The sequence below is a fragment of the Cannabis sativa genome, chromosome 7, assembly GCF_029168945.1.
Source record: "Cannabis sativa cultivar Pink pepper isolate KNU-18-1 chromosome 7, ASM2916894v1, whole genome shotgun sequence".
Classification (NCBI taxonomy): Eukaryota; Viridiplantae; Streptophyta; class Magnoliopsida; order Rosales; family Cannabaceae; genus Cannabis; species Cannabis sativa.
In genome coordinates this window covers 41,478,471-41,499,079 of record NC_083607.1, presented here as the reverse complement: position 1 = coordinate 41,499,079, position 20,609 = coordinate 41,478,471, and the positions used below count along the sequence as shown (strand labels likewise).

General features: G+C 29.5%; 2 protein-coding genes across 2 annotated transcripts; both read right to left on the bottom strand.

Moving 5' to 3' along the window:
- Positions 1 to 15,003: 15,003 nt before the first annotated feature.
- LOC115696861 (zinc transporter 8) lies at positions 15,004 to 18,105 on the bottom strand. The gene is made up of 3 exons (XM_030623745.2): positions 17,212 to 18,105; positions 16,419 to 16,568; positions 15,004 to 15,515 (listed from the first exon to the last, which is right to left on the bottom strand). The coding sequence occupies exons 1-3, from the start codon at positions 17,815 to 17,817 to the stop codon at positions 15,210 to 15,212; spliced, it is 1,062 nt and encodes a 353-aa protein (XP_030479605.1). The 5' UTR covers positions 17,818 to 18,105; the 3' UTR covers positions 15,004 to 15,209.
- A 1,218-nt stretch (positions 18,106 to 19,323) lies between these two features.
- Positions 19,324 to 20,025, bottom strand: LOC115696507 (uncharacterized). The gene has a single exon (XM_030623406.1). The coding sequence runs from the start codon at positions 20,023 to 20,025 to the stop codon at positions 19,324 to 19,326; it is 702 nt and encodes a 233-aa protein (XP_030479266.1).
- Positions 20,026 to 20,609: the final 584 nt, after the last annotated feature.

The following is a 20,609-nucleotide window of genomic DNA, read 5'->3' as shown; positions in this document are numbered from 1 at the left end:
ACATTTAATTTTTAAAAGTAGTTAGCAAATTTTTGAAATGATATTTAGGTTGGTTGAAACCTAATTTTTCAAAATTGTAGGTTTAATTTTAAATTTAATTTTTTTTTAATTTTCGAATTTTTTCAAATTCTTTTAAAATTTTTGAAATTTTTTTTTATTATTTAATTAATTATTTTCGAAATTAAATATTTAATTTAAAATTAAATAACTCCTACATCCAACTATCCAGCTAACCTTGTTGCAGGAGTATGTGTTTTAGCTTGTTTGTAAGTTTTCAAAACCTATTATTACATGATTGCAAATAGCCATGGTTACTTTTTGCCAGATCTAATGATCTGATGGCTCCCTTGGTCAAGTTAATAATTTCTAACAGGTATATTTACAATCTTCTTTCATCTGTGTATGACCTAGCAACATGATAGGACCCATCCAAAGTGTGCCTGTGTGAGCCTATGTGTTTAATTTTATTATAGATGCATATAGGTTGTTGTTGCTAAAATAAATTATCATAGTTCTTGATAGAATTTATTTAGGCCCATTTAGTTTTTGGGCCTATTCAATTAATAACAGTTGTTCTTATTAAGGTTAAATTCCTCTCTTTTGGGCCTTGTGTGAGAGTTGGGAGCCATAGAAGTGGGTACGATATACTGAACCCAAAGACTCCCTCACACAAACCACCCCAATTGTGAAGGCCCATTTGCCTGATTTGAATGACTGTACTAGGTTAATTACACTAGTTTAACCTAATAAAAATTGATTAGCAACATAATTAATTTCATTTATTTTGAAATTAATTTAGAAAATCATAGTTTAAAGAATTTTATATTCTAAGCTAAACTATATGTATTTTCTTGTATTTAATTAAATATAGAATTATAACCATCTAGATTCTTTCTGGAGCTTAATTTAAATTTTTCATTAAATATTCCTATTTAAGTTGATATTTAGTTATCTACAACTAACCAACTTAAATCTGAATATCTTTTGAATTTCAAATTTCAAAATTAAGTTGAGGAATTTTAGGCATTGGTTATTAAGATTCTTTAGATATTTTTTAAGTTAATATCTTTTCGAATATTAACTTAAAATGGAATATTTTAGATATTTTTTAAGTTAATATCTTTTCGAATATTAACTTAAAATGGAATATTTTCAAATTAAGTGGTTACAACTTAATTTTTGATATTTAATTAAATTTAAATTTGTAAAATATTTAAGTTCTAGATTTTTTCTAATACAACTTAAATTAGATATTTTTTCAAATTTTGTGGAAACGATACTTAGTCAAATAAGATATTTTCTAGATAGTTATTTCTAGACTACTTATTATTTCTAATATTAAATAGGAAAATATTATAAATTGTGAAATTAATTATTTAATTAATTTTGGTACAATTTATTTTAAGTATATTTTTCCTAGTATTAAACTAGAAATTAATAATTAAGTCTTCTCTACACTTAATTATTTATTTCTTGAATTTAATACATTTAATTAATTTGAAAATTAAATATCTAAGTTGATTTTTATCATCATACTTAAATATTTCTTTTTCATGACATTTATAAAATAGAAAATTATTTTTAGTTGAAATTTATTTTTTCAACTAAATTTAAATAATTTTCAAAATATATTTTTTATTTTATTAATTAATTTTCGAAATTGCATTTCTTAAATGCTAGAATTTCGAATTTTATCTTGAAAAATAGATTAAGTTGTAAATTAATTATTTATTTTAATTAATTTTTGGATCAACTTAAATCAATGATTTTTTCATTTATTGATTAATTTAAAATAAATTAAATTAAAGTATATTATTAGAAATTGAATTAATTAGTCAAAGGAAAATCTAGATAGATGATATTTTTTCTTGAAGTATTTTTCTAGTGTATTATATTAAATAGAAAATTAATATTTAAGTTGATTTTCATCATCATACTTAAATATTTGAAATTTTTCTTATATATTTAATTAAATAGGAAAATTATATTTTTTGTTGTAAATTAATTTTATTAATTAATTTTGGGCTAACATTAAATTAGAATAATTTTTCCAGGATTTATTTTTTATTTTAATATGCATTTTTGGAAAATTGTATTCTTATATACTTTAATTTTTCGAAATGCAATATATATTTATAGAAAATTAAATTTGAGTTGTAAATTAATTTAAATTAATTTTGTAACAACTTAAATTGAATATTTTTCTAAATATTTATTGGAAATTATTACTAAGATGGAAATAATTCATGTTATTTTCACATCCATCTAAGTAAAATTTATAAATATTAAATTAAAATTTATATTTGGAATTTTTCATTCTAAATTGGAAATTCTAATTAAATAAATATATATTTAAAATAAATAGAATAAATAAAGAGAATCAAAGAAAATACAACTCACTTTAAATAATGAGCTTGATTATTATTAAGATATTCGATCTCCATTGTTGGTCTTACAAAAGTTAAATGTTTTCAATATAACCTCGAGACGCTAGACTTCGTCCCCCTATGGATGGTTATTCGTTGAACGCATTTAACACCGTAAGATTTCATTTGATAAGTGTTTTGTAAGTTTTCGTCTCTATTAGACTCTCCCCTACGGTGACTACTTAGAGATAAACTTATGAAACATGAAACAATGGTAGAGGCTCATGAAATGAGAATAACCTTGACTCTCGCCTACCGGGACAACGTTGGATTCTTATTTTGATCGAATAAAAGGTTGCTAGAATGGTTTCTCTTTTAGATGAGCTGACAACTCTATTCAATAAATGATGCTTTGACTCTCGCCTACCGGGACACTGTATCAGTTTGTTGAAAACCTTGGAAATTATTAAGGATTGTATGTTTTAGTATTTTTCACTAGTCATTCCTACTTGCTATATGTTTATAATTTCTGAATTGTGTATGAATTTATATTGAACCATGTTATTTTCTGTTATTAAGTTGTAGTTTAATTTCGAATCTTCATTGTTGGTCTAACATGTTTGTTTTTCAAATGAGATAAATCCCTAATGGATTTTCACCATTAGACATACATAATAGTGTAAGATCTCGAAAGATAAGTATTGTATATGCGACATCTAACTGTTCATCAATTGATGACACCTTAGACTAGTATTTTTACAATATGAAACAAGAAGATTACATAAATAAGATTACTTTGTCTTTCGCTAATCGAAGCATCGTTGCATTCTTATTTATAAACGAAATTATCCTAATTCCTCTTAGCTTATTCATTTCGAATTAGCTTCAAAACATATCATTGGATGGATGGTCTATAAATCATTTCATGTCATTATATTTTCTCTTAAGAAATTAAATGACGCATATGATTATAATCCCGAAATTCTATTCCCAATTGATATAAATCCTCAATCTTAGAAATCTCCTACTTGTATGGGCAAATCTAACTTAGAGTTTGTATTAGTAGTGGTGGTCCAAGAAAGAATTACTCATTATATTTGGTTGAATTTAAGTCTTTGACTTTAATTTTAGAATCCAAACAGAAATTTTCTTATATTTCTAATTCCAGATACAATACAGTTACACTTTCTCAAGTGTTTAAATATCCATCTTTTATTAATGGATTCAAACTGTATGGAATATGAGTTAGGTATTCTGTGACCAGGATCCACTTGCACTATTCTAAGAACTCTTTGATGTAACTAAACCTATGTCATCAAAAGACACTACCACATTTTTTTTAATCTATGGCATTTGTATCTTGTTCATAGTGAATTTGACTTGATCAATCTCTGCAAAGAGTTAATATGCCTATATCCACTGAAAGTAGTTCATCTCATTCGCAGATGGATGTACATTCAGGGGTGGATATGAGTTTTTCGTTGTATTCTTAAAACGATAACTCTAGATTATACCTTTTAGCAAAGAAATTTGAAATGTTTGAAAATTTTCATTAATTTCTAACAATGGTTAAAACCATTAAGGTAAGTGGTTAAAGATCTTGCGAACTGATAGGGGTGGAGAAATAGTTAGTAGATATGCCACTCAAAGATCATTAATTTGATTTTTGAATTATATCCAAACTTACCTCCTCAGAAATTTCGAGTTGCATGTTGATGATTAGTTACTAGTCGTTGCCTAATTCCTTCTATGGTAATACAATTTCAAAATGATGTAATAGTTGTATACTTAATGTAAATCATTACTAGATTCATGGATGACCTAATCAAAATCTTAAGAAAATCTAGAACCATTAACCATGGTTTGTTAGCTATTCTAAGTGATAAGGGGTGGACCATGCCATTGTCAATAGATAAGAAAGTGTTTGTTCAAACAAATACTACTTTTCTAAGATAATGACTAAGTCTGAAAACAAGTAGCAAATAAAGGAGATATTTAATTCTTGATTCCAAAAGTGTTCTATCATCTTATATAACATATGATGATCCCACTGCCTCTGTTGTCTTGTCACAACCGAAGAGATCAATACCATTTAGTTTTCTTAGACATAATTCACAGTGCCTTGTCGTAGTGGGAGAGTTTCTAGGAATTCACCTTCTTATGACTTGGGAGACACTAGTGATTTAAATCCATTGTGAGTTTAAACAAGTAATGGATTGTCAAGATAAGAAACTAAGAAGAAAGCCAATAGAACTATGGTTTAATCCATTCACATGGAATAACCTTAAGTTTTCTATTACAAGGACATAAAAGGAAATTTTAGTTAATAAGTCTATTCTATAGACTTAACAAAACTTCCTGTTCCTAGTATTATAGGTTTGAGTTTATCTAAACCTATGGCTTGTGGTATACCTGGTAATTACTTACTCTAATGCAAGCAACTTACTTTAGTAAGATGCTGAAGCATTTTCTTTCTAATGGCAATCTATAGAAGCTTCACAACTTCTTAGGTATAGATTTTATTTATCTAAGGAAAAGTCTTAACTATTCCAGAAAAGATAAAGCCATGAAAGAATTTCTTATATCAACAGTGAGAGGTCTTAGATATGCTTTTGTATGCCTTAGACCAGACACCTGCTGTTGAGTGGGAGTAATGAGTAGGTATCATATTAATCCAGGAGAAGGACATTGGAAGACAATCAAGTAAATCTTAAGATAAAGAAGAGGAACTATATGTTAGTCTATAAGGGTGTGTTTAAAACTCTTAGACTACACCATATCATATTTCGAAATTTGCCTTTGTGCTAGTAAATCTTTCTGATAAGATGGTGATTACTCTGGGGGTGGAATAGTGATTTTGGAGAAGTGTAAAAACCTATCTGAAGTCTCTAGGTCTACCAGAGAGGGACTGAATGTTAAGGTTGCAGGAAAGGTACTTATTCAGTCTAAGGAAAGTTTTATACATTTTTGGCATCATTCCAAATTGCCTTAAACTACTAGTGTTAATTTCCTGATTAACCAAAAGTAGTTGCCAAAGATATAGAATCCAGTATCCCAAGAGAGTAAACATATAGAGAGGAATTTCACATTATCAATGATTTTGTGATTAAGGAAGAGTAATAGTGGAGAAAAGGTTGTGGTTAATTCAACCTTTCAGATCCTATTATGAGGAGTTTACTACTACTACACTTGATTTGCATATCAAGGTGTTGAGATTATTTGAAACGCACTTTTTGTTTTATATTAGTGCAAGTGGGAGTTTGTTGGGTTTTATGCCCTAAATAAAACTCATTTCAATATAATCAGATTTGCTTATTAATATAGATCAGAAATAACATTTAATGTTGCATGGTTCACATGATTTATTTCATGATTATATGTACATAATGTATAAATTCATCTGAAACCCTTTTCACATACTTGATCCTGTTTATTGTGCCGTCAACACATTGGAAAGTAAACATGACTATGTGAATAAAGTTTCCTAGATTTATCAGACACAGGGTTTTACTGATATGATAATCTACAACAAGAGTTTACTTGTATTTGGAGAAATACTATGTTCTTTCCAGAACATTGGTTAAAGTAAAGCTCAGGTTGGATGCATGGAGTATGCATCGGAAGGGACCGATATTGAACTTTGACTTAGATTTAATTAAACTTATCGTAAAATCTATTCAAGTCAATATCGCCTAGTTGATCCTAGATCAAATGATCTTAATCCTGATATGATTAGGCTCAATCTCGAGAGGCTATTCGTGTTCTTTGATTTGTTAGTTAAGCCTACTTTTAAGTCAGGGTGATACGTACATTTTGGGAACACGGTAGTGCAATTGAGTGGGAGCGCTAGCATAAACATGGAATCTATAGCTTCTATCTGGCAAATAGTAAGCAAAGGATGATCTCCTTCGAGCTTGACCAAACGAACATAAATGGTGGAGTACTCATTTCACATAAGCTGAAATATCATTTATACGGGGTCAAGTGTTTTAAGGAATAAATACATTGTAGGGTGTAACGGTAATTTAATCCCTTTACAGTGTAGATCATTCATATAGAGGATCATTGATCACATTAGGATTATAACAATGGATAACTAATGATGTGTCTATATGGTGGAACATATAGAGCATTCTATATACTGAGAGTGCAATTCTAAGTTCTATGCGTGGATTCAACGAAGAATTAATAAGTTAGTGAATTTTAGTGCTAAATTCTTGATCTACTTATTGGAAGCTCGGTTATATAGACCCATGGTCCCCCCACTAGTTGAGATAATATTGCTTGTAACACTCATGTAATTGGTTTTGATTAATCAATTATAATTCTCAAATTAGACTATGTCTATTTGTGAATTTTTCACTAAGTAAGGGCGAAATTGTAAAGAAAGAGTTTATAGGGGCATATTTGTTAATTATGATACTTTGTATGGTTCAATTAATGAATATGATAAATGACAATATTATTTAATAATTATTTATAGTTATTAAATAGTTAAAATTGGCATTTAAATGGTTGAATTAGGAAATTGGCATTTTTAAGAAAATCAGATACAAAAGGTGTTAAAATTGCAAAATTGCAAAAAGCAAGGCCCAATCCACTAAGTGTATGGCCTGCCACTTTTGTAGGAAATTTAAACTGAAATTTTCATTATTTTAATGCCAAATAATTCAAACCTAACCCTAGTGGAATGCTATAAATAGATAGTGAAGGCTTCAGGAAAATTACACTAAAATTTTCTATTTTTCCTTCAGAGAAAAACCTGAGCCTTTCTCTCTCCCTATCTTTAGCTGCCACTTCTTCTTTCTCTTCCCTCTTGAAATTTCGAAATTTCTTAGTGTATGAGTAGTGCCCACACACAGCAAGTGATACCTCAATCATAGTGAGGAAGATCGTGAAGAAAGATCATCAGCAAAGGAGTTTCAGCATAAAAGATTCAGAGAAAGAGATCCAGGTTCAGATATTGATAATGCTCTGCTACAGAAAGGAATCAAGGGCTAGATATCTGAACGGAAGGAGTCATATTATTCCGCTGCACCCAATGTAAGGTTTCTTAAACTTTATATGTGTTTAATTTATCGTTTTAGAAAGTTCTTATTTACGATGTTAATAAACATACTTGTGAGTAGATCTAAGATCCTGGTAAAATAATTCCAACATTCTTATCTTAACAATCCATTACTTGTTTAAACTCACAATGGATTTTAATCACTAGTGTCTCCCAAGTCATAAGAAGGTGAGTTCCTAGAAACTCTCCCACTACGACGAGGTACCGTGAATTATGTCTAAGAAAACTAAATGGTATTGATCTCTTCGGTTGTGACAAGACAACAGAGGCAGTGGGATCATCATATATCAAATAAGATGATAGAGCACTTTTGGAATCAAGAATTAAATATCTCCTTTATTTGCTACTTGTTTTCAGACTTAGTCATTATCTTAGAAAAGTAGTATTTGTTTGAACAAACACTTTCTTATCTATTGACAATGGGATGGTCCTCCCCTAATCACTTAGAATAGCTAACAAATCATGGTTAACAGTTCTAGCCTTTCTTAAGATTTTGATTAGGTCATCCATGAATCTAGTAATGATTTACATTAAGTACCCAACCATTACATCATTCTGAAATTGTATTACCATAGAAGGAATTAGGCAACGACTAGTAACTAATCATCAACATGCAACTCGAAATTTCTGGGGAGGTAAGTTTGGATATAATTCAAAAATCAATTTAATGATCTTTGAACTGCATATCGACTAACTATTTCTCCACCCCTATAAGTTCGCAAGATCTTTAACCACTTACCTTAATGGTTTTAACCATTGCTAGAAATTAATGAAATTTTTCAAACATTTCAAATTTCTTGCTAAAAGGTATAATCTAGAGTTATCGTTTGAAGAATACAACGAAAAACTCATTTCCACCCCTGAATGTACATCCATCTGTGAATGAGATGAACTACTTTTAGTGGATATAGGCATATTATCTCTTTGCAGAGATTGATCTTGTCAAATCCACTATGAACAAGATACAAATGCCATAGATTAAAAAAATTGTGGTAGTGTCTTTTGATGACTTAGGTTTAGTTACATCAAAGAGTTCTTAGAATACTGCAAGTGGATCCTGGTCACAGAATACCAAACTCATATTCCATACAGTTTTAATCCATTAATAGAAGATGGATATTAAACACTTGAGAAAGTGTAACTGTATTGTATTCTGGAATTAGAAATATAAGAAAATTTCTATTTGGAATCTAAAATTAAAGTCAAAGACTTAAATTTATACCAAATATAATGAGTAATTCTTTCTTGGACCACCACTACTAATACAAACTCTAAGTCAGATTTGCCCATACAAGTAGGAGATTTCTAAGATTGAGGATTTATATCAATTGGGAATAGAATTTCGGGATTATAATCATATGCGTCATTTAATTTCTTAAGAGAAAATATGATGACATGAAATGATTTATAGACCATTCATCCAATGATATATTATTGAGCTAATTCGAAATGAATAAGCTAAGAGGAATTAGGATAATTTCGTTTATAAATAAGAATCCAACGATGCTTCGATTAGCGAAAGACAAAGTAATCTTATTTATGTAATCTTCTTGTTTCATATTGTAAAAATACTAGTCTAAGGTGTCATCAATTGATGAACAGCTAGATGTCGCATATACAATATTTATCTTTCGAGATCTAACACTATTATGTATGTCTAATGGTGAAAATCCATTAGGAATTTATCTCATTAGAAAAACAAACATGTTAGACCAACAATGAAGATTCGAAATTAAACTACAACTTAATAACAGAAAATAACATGATTCAATATAAATTCATACACAATTCAGAAATTATAAACATATAGCAAGTAGGAATGACTAGTAAAAATACTAAAACATACAATCCTAAATAATTTCCAAGGTTTTCAACAAACTGATACAGTGTCCCGGTAGGCGAGAGTCAAAGCATCATTTATTGAATAGAGTTGTCAGCTCATCTAAAACAGAAACCATTCTAGCAACCTTTTATTCGATCAAAATAAGAATCCAACGTTGTCCCGGTAGGCGAGAGTCAAGGTTATTCTCATTTTATGAGCTTCCACCATTGTTTCATGTTTTATGAGTTTATCTCTAAGTAGTCACCGTAGGGGAGAGTCTAAATAGAGACGAAAACTCACAAAAGACTTATCAAATGAAATCTTACGGTGTTAAATGCGTTCAACGAATAACCATCCATAGGGGGACGAAGTCTAGCGTCTCGAGGTTATATTGAAAACATTTAACTTTTGTAAGACCAACAATGGAGATCGAATATCTTACTAATAATCAAGCTCATTATTTAAAGTGAGTTGTATTTTCTTCGATTCTCTTTATTTAATCTATTTATTTTAAATATATATTTATTTAAAATGTCCAATTTAGAATGAAAAATTCTAAATATAAATTTTAATTTAATATTTATAAATTTTACTTAGATGGATATGAAAATAACATGAATTATTTCCATCTTAGTAATAATTTCCAATAAATATTTAGAAAAATATTCAATTTAAGTTGTTACAAAATTAATATAAATTAATTTACAACTCAAATTTAATTTTCTATAAATATATATTGCATTTCGAAAAATTAAAGTATTTAAGAATACAATTTTCGAAAATGCATGTTAAAATAAAAAAATTAATCCTGGAAAAATTATTCTAATTTAATGTTGGCCCAAAATTAATTAATAAAATTAATTTACAACAAAAAAATATAATTTTTCTATTTAATTAAATATATAAGAAGAATTTCAAATATTTAAGTATGATGATGAAAATCAACTTAAATATTAATTTTCTATTTAATTAAATACACTAGAAAAAATACTTCAAGCAAAAATATCATCTATCTAGATTTTCCTTTGACTAATTAATTCAATTTCTAATAATATACTTTAATTCAATTTATTTTAAATTAATCAATAAATGAAAAAATCATTGATTTAAGTTGATCCAAGAATTAATTAAAATAAATAATTAATACAACTTATTCTATTTTTCAAGATAAAATTCGAAATTCTAGCATTTAAGAAATGCAATTTCGAAAATTGATTAATAAAATAAAGAAAAAATATATTTTGAAAATTATTTAAATTTACTTGAAAAAATAAATTTCAACTAAAAATAATTTTCTATTTAATTAAATGTCATGAAAAAGAAATATTTAAGTATGATGATAAAAATCAACTTAGATATTCAATTTTATAATTAATTAAATGTATTAAATTCAAGAAATAAATAATTAAGTGTAGAGAAGGCTTAATTCTTAGTCTCTAGTTTAATACTAGGAAAAATATACTTAAAATAAATTGTACCAAAATTAATTATATAAATAATTAATTTCACAATGTATAATATTTTCCTATTTAATATTAGAAATAATAAGTAGTCTAGAAATAACTATCTAGAAAATATCTTATTTGACTAAGTATCTTTTCCACAAAATTTAAAAAAAATATCTAATTTACGTTGTATTAGAAAAAAAATCTAGAACTTATATATTTTCAAATTTAAATTTAATTAAATATCAAAAATTAAGTTGTAACCACTTAATTTGAAAATATTCCATTTAAGTTAATATTTGAAAAGATATTAACTTAAAAAATATCTAAAGAATCTTAATAACCAATGCCTAAAATTCCTCAACTTAATTTTGAAATTTGAAATTCAAAAGATATTCAGATTTAAGTTGGTTAGTTGTAGATAACTAAATATCAACTTAAATAAGAATATTTAATGAAAAATTTAAATTAAGCTCCAGAAAGAATCTAGATGGTTATAATTCTATATTTAATTAAATACAAGAAAATACATATAGTTTAGCTTAGAATAAAAAATTCTTTAAACTATAATTTTCTTAAATTAATTTCAAAATAAATGAAATTAATTATGTTGCTAATCAATTTTATTAGGTTAAACTAGTGTAATTAACCTAGTACAGTTGTTCAAATCAGGCAAATGGGCCTTCACAATTGGGGTGGTTTGTGTGAGGGGGTGCTGGGTTCAGTATGTCGTACCCACTTCTATGGCTCCCAACTCTCACACAAGGCCCAAAAGAGAGGAATTTAACCTTAATAAGAACAACTGTTATTAATTGAATAGGCCCAAAAACTAAATGGGCCTAAATAAATTCTATCAAGAACTATGATAATTTATTTTAGCAACAACAACCTATATGCATCTATAATAAAATTAAACACATAGGCTCACACAGGCACACTTTGGATGGGTCCTATCATGTTGCTAGGTCATACACAGATGAAAGAAGATTGTAAATATACCTGTTAGAAATTATTAACTTGACCAAGGGAGCCATCAGATCATTAGATCTGGCAAAAAGTAACCATGGCTATTTGCAATCATGTAATAATAGGTTTTGAAAACTTACAAACAAGCTAAAACACATACTCCTGCAACAAGGTTAGCTGGATAGTTGGATGTAGGAGTTATTTAATTTTAAATTAAATATTTAATTTCGAAAATAATTAATTAAATAATAAAAAAATTCGAAAAAATTTAAAAAAAAAAATGAATCATTCGAAATTTAAAAAAAAAAAATTAAATTTAAAATTAAACCTACAATTTTGAATAATTAGGTTTCAACCAACCTAAATATCATTTCAAAATTTGCTAACTACTTTTAAAATTTAAATGTTATTTTATAAATAAAAATTAAATAAAAATTAGAAAAGATAAGTTAAATATCTTTTTCAGATTTTAAATTTAATTTAAATAAATAAAATAACAAAATTTAAAAGTTAGCAAAATATCTTACATCTATTTAAAATTACATGATTATAATTATCTTATTTTAAATTTAAATAAGGTCAAAATATCTAAAAAAGATTTAATTTAAAAAATATATATAAAATCTGACCTTAAATTTAAAAATAAGATAAGATATAATCAAATTTAAAAATAAGATAGATTTTTAAGCAAGAAGATAGATACTAATTCTATTCAAATTCAAATTACACTAATATCTTGAATTAAATTTAAAAAATATTAAATTAATTCAAAATGATAATTAGAATTGAATTAGGAATAGTAATAGTATATATACAAAACTATACAAAAAATCGGAAGTTAATTCCCTGAAAAAGCATGAAAAATCGAAGAAAAACGAAAAAATTGTGAGCTGTACGGACAGTTTTCGCGATCGCAGGAAAATTTCAGCACAGCTCCGATTTTTTTCGAATCTTCAAAAAATCATAACTAATTCAAATAAAATCGAAATTGAGTTCTGTAAAAGGCTAACTTGCTTAATTTTTTCCATACTATCCAATAAAAATAATTACAGAAACAGAATCGCAATTATTTTTCACGAAAATTTACAAACATCAATCAATCATCAAATAACACTCAATACAACATGATACCATCCAAAAACAAACAAACAATCGTTTTAAAGTCCAAATTTCTTCCAAGTAAATCAATTACCATAACTCTGAGGCCAGTTGTTGGAAATTTTTTTACCAGGATCTTAGATCTACTCACAAGTATGTTTATTAACACCCTAAATATGAACTTTCTAAAACGATAAATTAAACACATATAAAGTTTAAGAAACCTTACATTGGGTGCAGCGGAATAATATGACTCCTTCCGTTCAGATATCTAGCCCTTGATTCCTTTCTATAGCAGAGCATTATCAATATCTGAACCTGGATCTCTTTCTCTGAATCTTTGATGCTGAAACTCCTTTGCTGATGATCTTTCTTCACGATCTTCCTCACTATGATTGAGGTATCACTTGATGTGTGTGGGCACTACTCTAATCACTAAGGATTTTGAAATTCAAAGGAAGAAGAAAGAAGAAGTGGTAGCTAAAGATAGGGAGAGAGAAGGCTCAGTTTTTCTAATTCAGAAGAAGTGAGAAGAAAAGTGTAAATTTTCCTGAAGCCTTCACTATCTATTTATAGCATTCCACTAGGGTTAGATTTGAATTATATGGCATTAAAATAATGAAAAAATCAACTTAAAACAGCTACAAAGGTGGCCGGCCATACACTTAGTGGATTGGGCCTTGTTTTTGCAATTTTGCAATTTTAACACCTTTTGTATCTGATTTTCTCAAAAATGCCAATTTCCTAATTCAAACATTTAAATGCCAATTCTAACTATTTAATAACTATAAATAATTATTAAATAATATTGTCATTTATCATATTTATTAATTGAACCATACAAAGTATCATAATTAACAAATATGCCCCTATAAACTCTTTCTTTACAATTTCGCCCTTACTTAGTGAAAAATTCACAAATAGACATAGTCTAATTTGAGAATTATAATTGATTAATCAAAACCAATTACACGAGTCTTACAAGCAATATTATCTCAACTAGTGGGGGGACCATGGGTCTATATAACCGAGCTTCCAATAAGTAGATCAAGAATTTAGGGCTAAAATTCACTGACTTATTAATTCTTCGTTGAATCCACGCATAGAACTTAGAATTGCACTCTCAGTATATAGAATGCTCTATATGTTCCACCATATAGACACATCATTAGTTATCCATTGTTATAATCCTAATGTGATCAATGATCCTCTATATGAATGATCTACACTGTAAAGGAATTAAATTACCGTTACACCCTACAATGTATTTATTCCTTAAAACACTTGACCCCGTATAAATGATATTTCAGCTTATGTGAAATGAGTACTCCACCATTTATGTTCGTTTGGTCAAGCTAGAAGGAGATCATCCTTTGCTTACTATTCGCCAGATAGAAGCTATAGATTCCATGTTTATGCTAGCGCTCCCACTCAATTGCACTACCGTGTTCCCAAAATGTACGTATCACCTTGACCTAAAAGTAGGCTTAACTAACAAATCAAAGAACACGAATAGCCTTTCAAGATTGTGCCTAATCATAACAGGATTAAGAACATTTGATCTAGGATCAACTAGGCGATATTGACTTGAATAGATATTACGGTAAGTTTAATAAATCTAAGTCAAAGTTCAATATCGGTCCCTTCCGATGCATACTCCATGCATCCAACCTGAGCTTTACTTTAACCAATGCTCTGGAAAGAACATAGCACTTCTCCAAATGCAAGTAAACTCTGTTGTAGATTATCATATCAGTAAAACCCTATGTCTTATAAATCTAGGAAACTTTATTCACATAGTCATGTTTACTTTCCAATGTGTTGACAGCACAATAAACAGGATCAAGTATGTGAAAAGGGTTTCAGATGAATTCATACATTATGTACATATAATCATGAAATAAATCATGTGAACCATGCAACATTAAATGTTATTTCTGATCAATATTAATAAGTAAATCTGATTATATTGAAATGAGTTTTATTTAGGGCATAAAACCCAACACTGACCTCTTTAATAAACTCGGACCATTATCTTCATTTGGCCTACAACTGGGTCTGTGATGATTGAAGTTTGATGTTGAAATTACCCATGTTCTTCTTTCAAAAACACGAATAATAAGTACTTAATAATAATCTTTCTATATAATAATAAATAGCACTTTAAATATAAATAATACAAATATGATAATTGGGATGTGTTTAGGTTAATTGGACTAACTTGACATCCTTGTCTTCAAAACCACTGTTCCCTCAAGTTAATGGTTGATGTTATTATCAAAAAGACAAATTACACTTGTAATTAAAAGAAAGGAATAAAAAAGAGAAGTAAGAGAAGTCAATAGGGATTGAACCAAAAGAAATAGACAAAGAAAACATCAACATGGAGACCCAAGGAAGAAGGTAAAGAGATAATAAAGTCAGCAGCATTAATGAGTACTAATTTAGGCCCATTTGGCCAATAAAGACATGCAACCTGAGCCCAGAAGTAGTGAAAGATGGGCCCCAAGCTGTAGCCTAATATTGCATTTCATTCGTGGGCTTGTAAAATCAGCAGCTAAAAGGTCAACGAGTGCCATATAAATTAAGATCCCAGCTGAAGCAGAGTTGAAAATGCCTTCAACCATTAGAGCAGTTGGCCCATTTTCATTATACACACTTGATATGCCCATTCCGATTCCGATTCCAGTTGGTGTGGTTAGTGAGAAGAAGAGTACCATCGTTGCAATGGCCTTTGATTTGAATTTGGCCTGAAAATTATATAAACTATTCTTTAATCTTTATACACTTTTACTCTGTACTGTTTACAGTGTTTAGATTCTTTTTTGCATATTCTTACTTGTACATAATGAACAGTAGACCACTTTTATTATAAAATTTAAATATTTGGGTACCTATTATGGAGCCTCTTCAGGGATCAGTTGAGCCACTGATTTTCAATATAAAATTAAAAATTGAAGTTTTATTTATATATTTTCAAATAATGCTTAATTTTTCTATATAGAAAAATGTGTAGTTTAATTATAATTATAAAATAACGCTGTACCATTATATCAGTAGTTAAAAATTAAAATGAATAAATTTTGTAATATTTGAGAGTAAGTTTTTTTGTGCTGTATATTGTATTTTATCGCCCCTCAAAAATAAAAAATAAAATAAGTAATTGAATTTTCTTTCTAATCATTTAACCAGGGCCTACTGTTGTCTCCCTGACTGAAAACTAAAAGGCACTTAACAAAAATGTAGTTAACATTTAACTCATTTCCCTAGTATAACAAAAAGAATTCAAAAAACACATTTTTTTGTGAAAAGATTAATTGAATATTTTTCTTGGACGTACAAATTGAACCTAAAGTAAAAGTTGACTTTGAAAAATTCTTAGGTTCACAGTAAAATCAATGGTACAAGAAAGGAGAGCAATAGACAGTGGAGAATCAAAACAAATCTATATACTCCACTCACACATGAATGACATGTTGTGCATTTTTCTTTTTATGTAATTACAAAAGAATGGCCCCCAGTTTATTACAAATATATCTAGACCTATTAATCTAATTAATACTTTATTGGAATATACACCAAAAATAAAAATAAAAATAAATAATAGAACAGGAAAAAGGAAAAACTAGATGCACAAACAAGCTTGAAAGTACCTGAGAAATACAGCCACCAAGACCCATGCCTTCGAAAAATTGATGGAAAGTTAGAGCTGCCACAAGAGGTTTAATTGTATTGGGACTATATGAGGCACCTAATGATATACCTATAATTATTGAATGAACCACAATCCCAAGCTCCAAAACCTGCACAACATTTAAAAAGAAATGAAAAATTTAACGTATATTGTTTTACTTTATTTTATTTTTTTCAGAAAAAAGAAATTGTTATGATCATGTAAAGATATTCTTCTGAGATTTGTGTTACTTGTTAATAGGAAAAAATAATTAGATGACAAGGTCATATTATTCTTAGTCTAAATATTTAATTTTAATAAAGTTGTGAAAGAATCCTATTCTGAAACAAAGGTCAATATTACAAGTCAATAATGAAAGAACTGATAATAATATTTTCTAAGCCTATAAAAAATTGTAAATATACTAAACTTGTGAATCTAATAATAAAGCATCATAAATATTTTCGTCACACATAACTGAGTCGTTTTCTCTTCGTACGAATGAATAAGAAAAAGTTCCATACTTGAAAACGAAACTACATTAATATCTAATTTCACTAATGGGTTCTATCAATAAATATTATGCTTAGATTAGATGTTCTACTATCCAGATGACTCTTGAACAATTTGCTCCATAAATTCGCATTTTATTATGTAATTTTAAATAATGTAAATAGTAAAACATTAAGAAGAGAAAGAAGAAAAAAAGAAAAAACAGAGAAATACAGGGGAAATATTACGAGACAAGTGAAAGAAGCAGAAGAAAATGTTACCTGAGATATTACCCGGTGTCGAACAAGATCAGCGGTGGATAAGTCGTCGGAGACAAAGGCGGAACCATGGGCATGGCCATGAGTAGCATGGGTGTGAACGTGAACATGGCCCTCATGGGCCACTTCATGAACATGAGCGTCCTCCTTCACTGGAAGCGCCTTGTTAAAATGAGCTCTTTCGTAATAATTTGTTGCGAAAGTGTCCACCATCATCGTCCCCATTGCTGAAACCATGGCCACGAAGCCTGCAAAGGGGAAATTACCCCACGGATTTTTCTCGAGGCAAGGACTGGTCAGGCTATCGAATGCATCAGGCAGAATGTGGATGAAACCAGTTGCTAGAATCACTCCGGCTGCGAAAGCTTTGATCATGAAAAAGATATCATTTTCAGGACGTAGAGTTGGTATTTTCTTGCCCAAGATTGGGATACAAACGCCTAAAGCGCTTGCTATGAGAATTGAAGTTATTGCTACTAATTTGAATTGTAAAGCTTTGGCTTTATCACGAGTATTGTCTAAACTAGTTCCATTGCAAGTTGAATCCCCAGAAACTAGAAGAGGAAGAACAAGAAGAAGAATACAACCAAAGAGTGTCATTATCTTCATGTTTAGAAAGATAGAGAGAGAGTCAGAGAAGAAAAAGATATAAGAGATAGAGATTGCTAGAGTGGACAAGAAATGGAAGTTTTCTTCGATGTGTATTTATGTTAAGATGTTAAGAAAAGTAAAGGATGAAAATGACGACATAAAAAGGCAAAACGAAGATAGTAACTGAAGTGAGACAGTGAGAGAGTGACAAATATAAGATAATTGAATTAAATGTCGACATTATGAGATAATGAACAACTTGCGTAAGAGAATAGAGCTTTAACTAGCTTATTAAATCACAAATATATATAGGAAAAATGAAACTAGTGTCTCCCTCTCTATAGTCTACAAGAGACTCCAAATATGCTTTACGCGATAGTAGTGGTTATGATTTTCTTACCAATTATTATAAAAATTTATTTACCTAATTTTAGTTGTTTAAAGAAATCGTATGAAATTCACGAAAAGTGTGTGTAGGAATGCTTTTATGAAAAAAAAATTGAAGCAAAGCAACTTTTAAGTATATAAAAATTTCTGTTTTTCTTCATACTTGTGGAAAATATTAAACTATATATTATTTTTATTTTTTGGAATAAAAAGAGTGTAGTCGTGGATGAGAAGCATAGAAACTTTCAGTAAGTTTGGAAGGTTTGTGTCCTATGAACATGCACCTATACATCCATTGGCATGTGCAGTAGGAATTTTGACTAGATTCTTCATTAGAAATATACCATGATGGGCGTTGGAGGTGATTTTGTATTATAATAGTTTTAGCGAAGAGAATCATTTCATTTAAAAAGGAAAAGGAAAAACTTATGGAACTAAGGCCTGTGTAAGATGTAAACAAGGCAAGAAGAGACTGCATTGTACTTGTGTTCAGTAGGTGAGATTTTCGCTTCATAACGAGCTCACTTGCTTATTGCACTAATATCAGCCTCCATCATAAAATTGATTAAGATTTTTTTTTCTTTCATTCAATTATTAAAAGAAACAATACCCTAAAACAAACCAGGACGAATTTCACAAAAGACATCCCATAAATTCTCCTGACAAGGGAATTCTGAAAATATTAGGGCCATGACCCCAACATCTAACCACATTGATCCGATTCTTAAAAATCTAATTTTAAGAGTTCGAAACTAATTTTGTATTATAAGTGATACACTGAAACATCGAAATTGGATAAAAGAAATCAAAGCCAGTGGTCAAAATTACTATTTTATGGTTCAATTGTTAGATCAATCATGCCTATCTCCACGTAATCAATCATGTTTAGCATGGAAATTATATGTAATCTTAGTATGCTGGTCATCCTCCTTTTATCAATTCTTTCTAACCTTATACTTAAACCTCAATATCAAAAAAAAAAAAATAAAAAAAAATACATTAGAATACTCAAAATTTAAGTCCATACGTTATCTGGAGAATCAAACCACAAATATGTGTCAACTTGATAGAACATTCCAAGTACAAACTCCCACTGAGCATAATCTTAAATAATATCACATTCATATATGAGCAAGCTTAGATATCACATTGCAGCCACTGAACCCTTGATTTCTGCTTCCAGTGAATCTCTTCCCTAAGGAGAGCTTCGTTTAGATCATTTTTTGCCAAATCGATGGCGAGAAGATCGTCTTGGTGTCGGTTCTCCACTTCTTGCAGGGCTGCTCTTTTTAGGGAAACTTGATTTTGTATATTTCTGAATTGTGTCTTATTCCAGTAGTTGAGTTTCTGGCTTGTTTGCTTGACTTTTCTGTGGAAATTAACAAGAGGATTATGGTGAAGGCGCTTAGCCCAAGCCTCTTTGACCACCCAAAAGCAACGTTTGTCCCGAGCCCACATATTTTCATACTTGAAAAGCCTGCTTCGACATCGAATTCCACCAGTAGTATCGAGTAGGATCGGCCTATGATCGGAGACTGCGGCCGAAAGGTGTTCTACTATAGCATTGGGGAACTGAATTCTCCAATCTGTCGTGGCCAGTCCTCTATCAAGTCTTGCCCTTTTGATGTAGTTTCTTCCAGTATTCATACTACGGCTAGATCCCTTAACCCAAGTGAAACCCGGACCTTGATATCCTAGGTCCACAAGACCCACTCTATTCACCATACGCCGCAGATCAAAAGCATACCGAGATGAGTTACTAGAATTGACATAATTTAGACATTCAGAATCTTGAAGTGTACCGTTCAAATCCCCAATTATCAGTAAAGGATCATTCATGGTGAGGGCCGCATCTCCTAAAGAAAGCCAGAAGGAGAATAGCGAGGCACCGGAGAAAAGTAAAAAATACCCTATCTTGCAATAAGAAAACTAACTGTAAAAGTCGGATCAGCTCGAAGAACAAGAATGCGAGATGACAATCTCGCTACGAGGAAACTTCCTATAGTTTCATCCAACTAACAGGAGCGAGGCTCATAACCCTAGAAAGTCAGAAGATTTCTGTATACCCGCGATCGACATAAGACATATCTTGTCGACCTCGAAAAGAAGAATGGTTCGAGCTCGCCATTGGGATCACTACAATCAAGATTCTATCGAGACATCTCCAGATTCAACAATTAAAGACGTGTTTAATACACGATATTTTTGACTCATTAAAAGCGAGAAAATCACAGCTATATGATTTTGAAAATTATACACCGCGTTTACATTTTGTGATATGTAATCAGATCCCACGATTTTAGGGATAATAACCGTAATCATATTTTGGTCAGCTTTGTAATTAACTGTCACTATGCAATTATAAATAGTGGTAAGCAATCTCAAAAAAGGGAGGAAAAAACTCTTATGAAAGAGACCCTAAA

Excerpts from the sequence above, each read along its gene's own strand:
- LOC115696507 (XM_030623406.1), bottom strand. The coding sequence starts at position 20,025 with ATGAATGATCCTTTACTGATAATTGGGGATTTGAACGGTACACTTCAA.
- LOC115696861 (XM_030623745.2), bottom strand. The coding sequence starts at position 17,817 with ATGAAGATAATGACACTCTTTGGTTGTATTCTTCTTCTTGTTCTTCCT. Across the intron at positions 16,569-17,211 it reads GACACCGGGTAATATCTCAG|GTTTTGGAGCTTGGGATTGT; the intron begins GTAACATTTTCT and ends AATGTTGTGCAG. Across the intron at positions 15,516-16,418 it reads TTGGTGGCTGTATTTCTCAG|GCCAAATTCAAATCAAAGGC; the intron begins GTACTTTCAAGC and ends TATAATTTTCAG.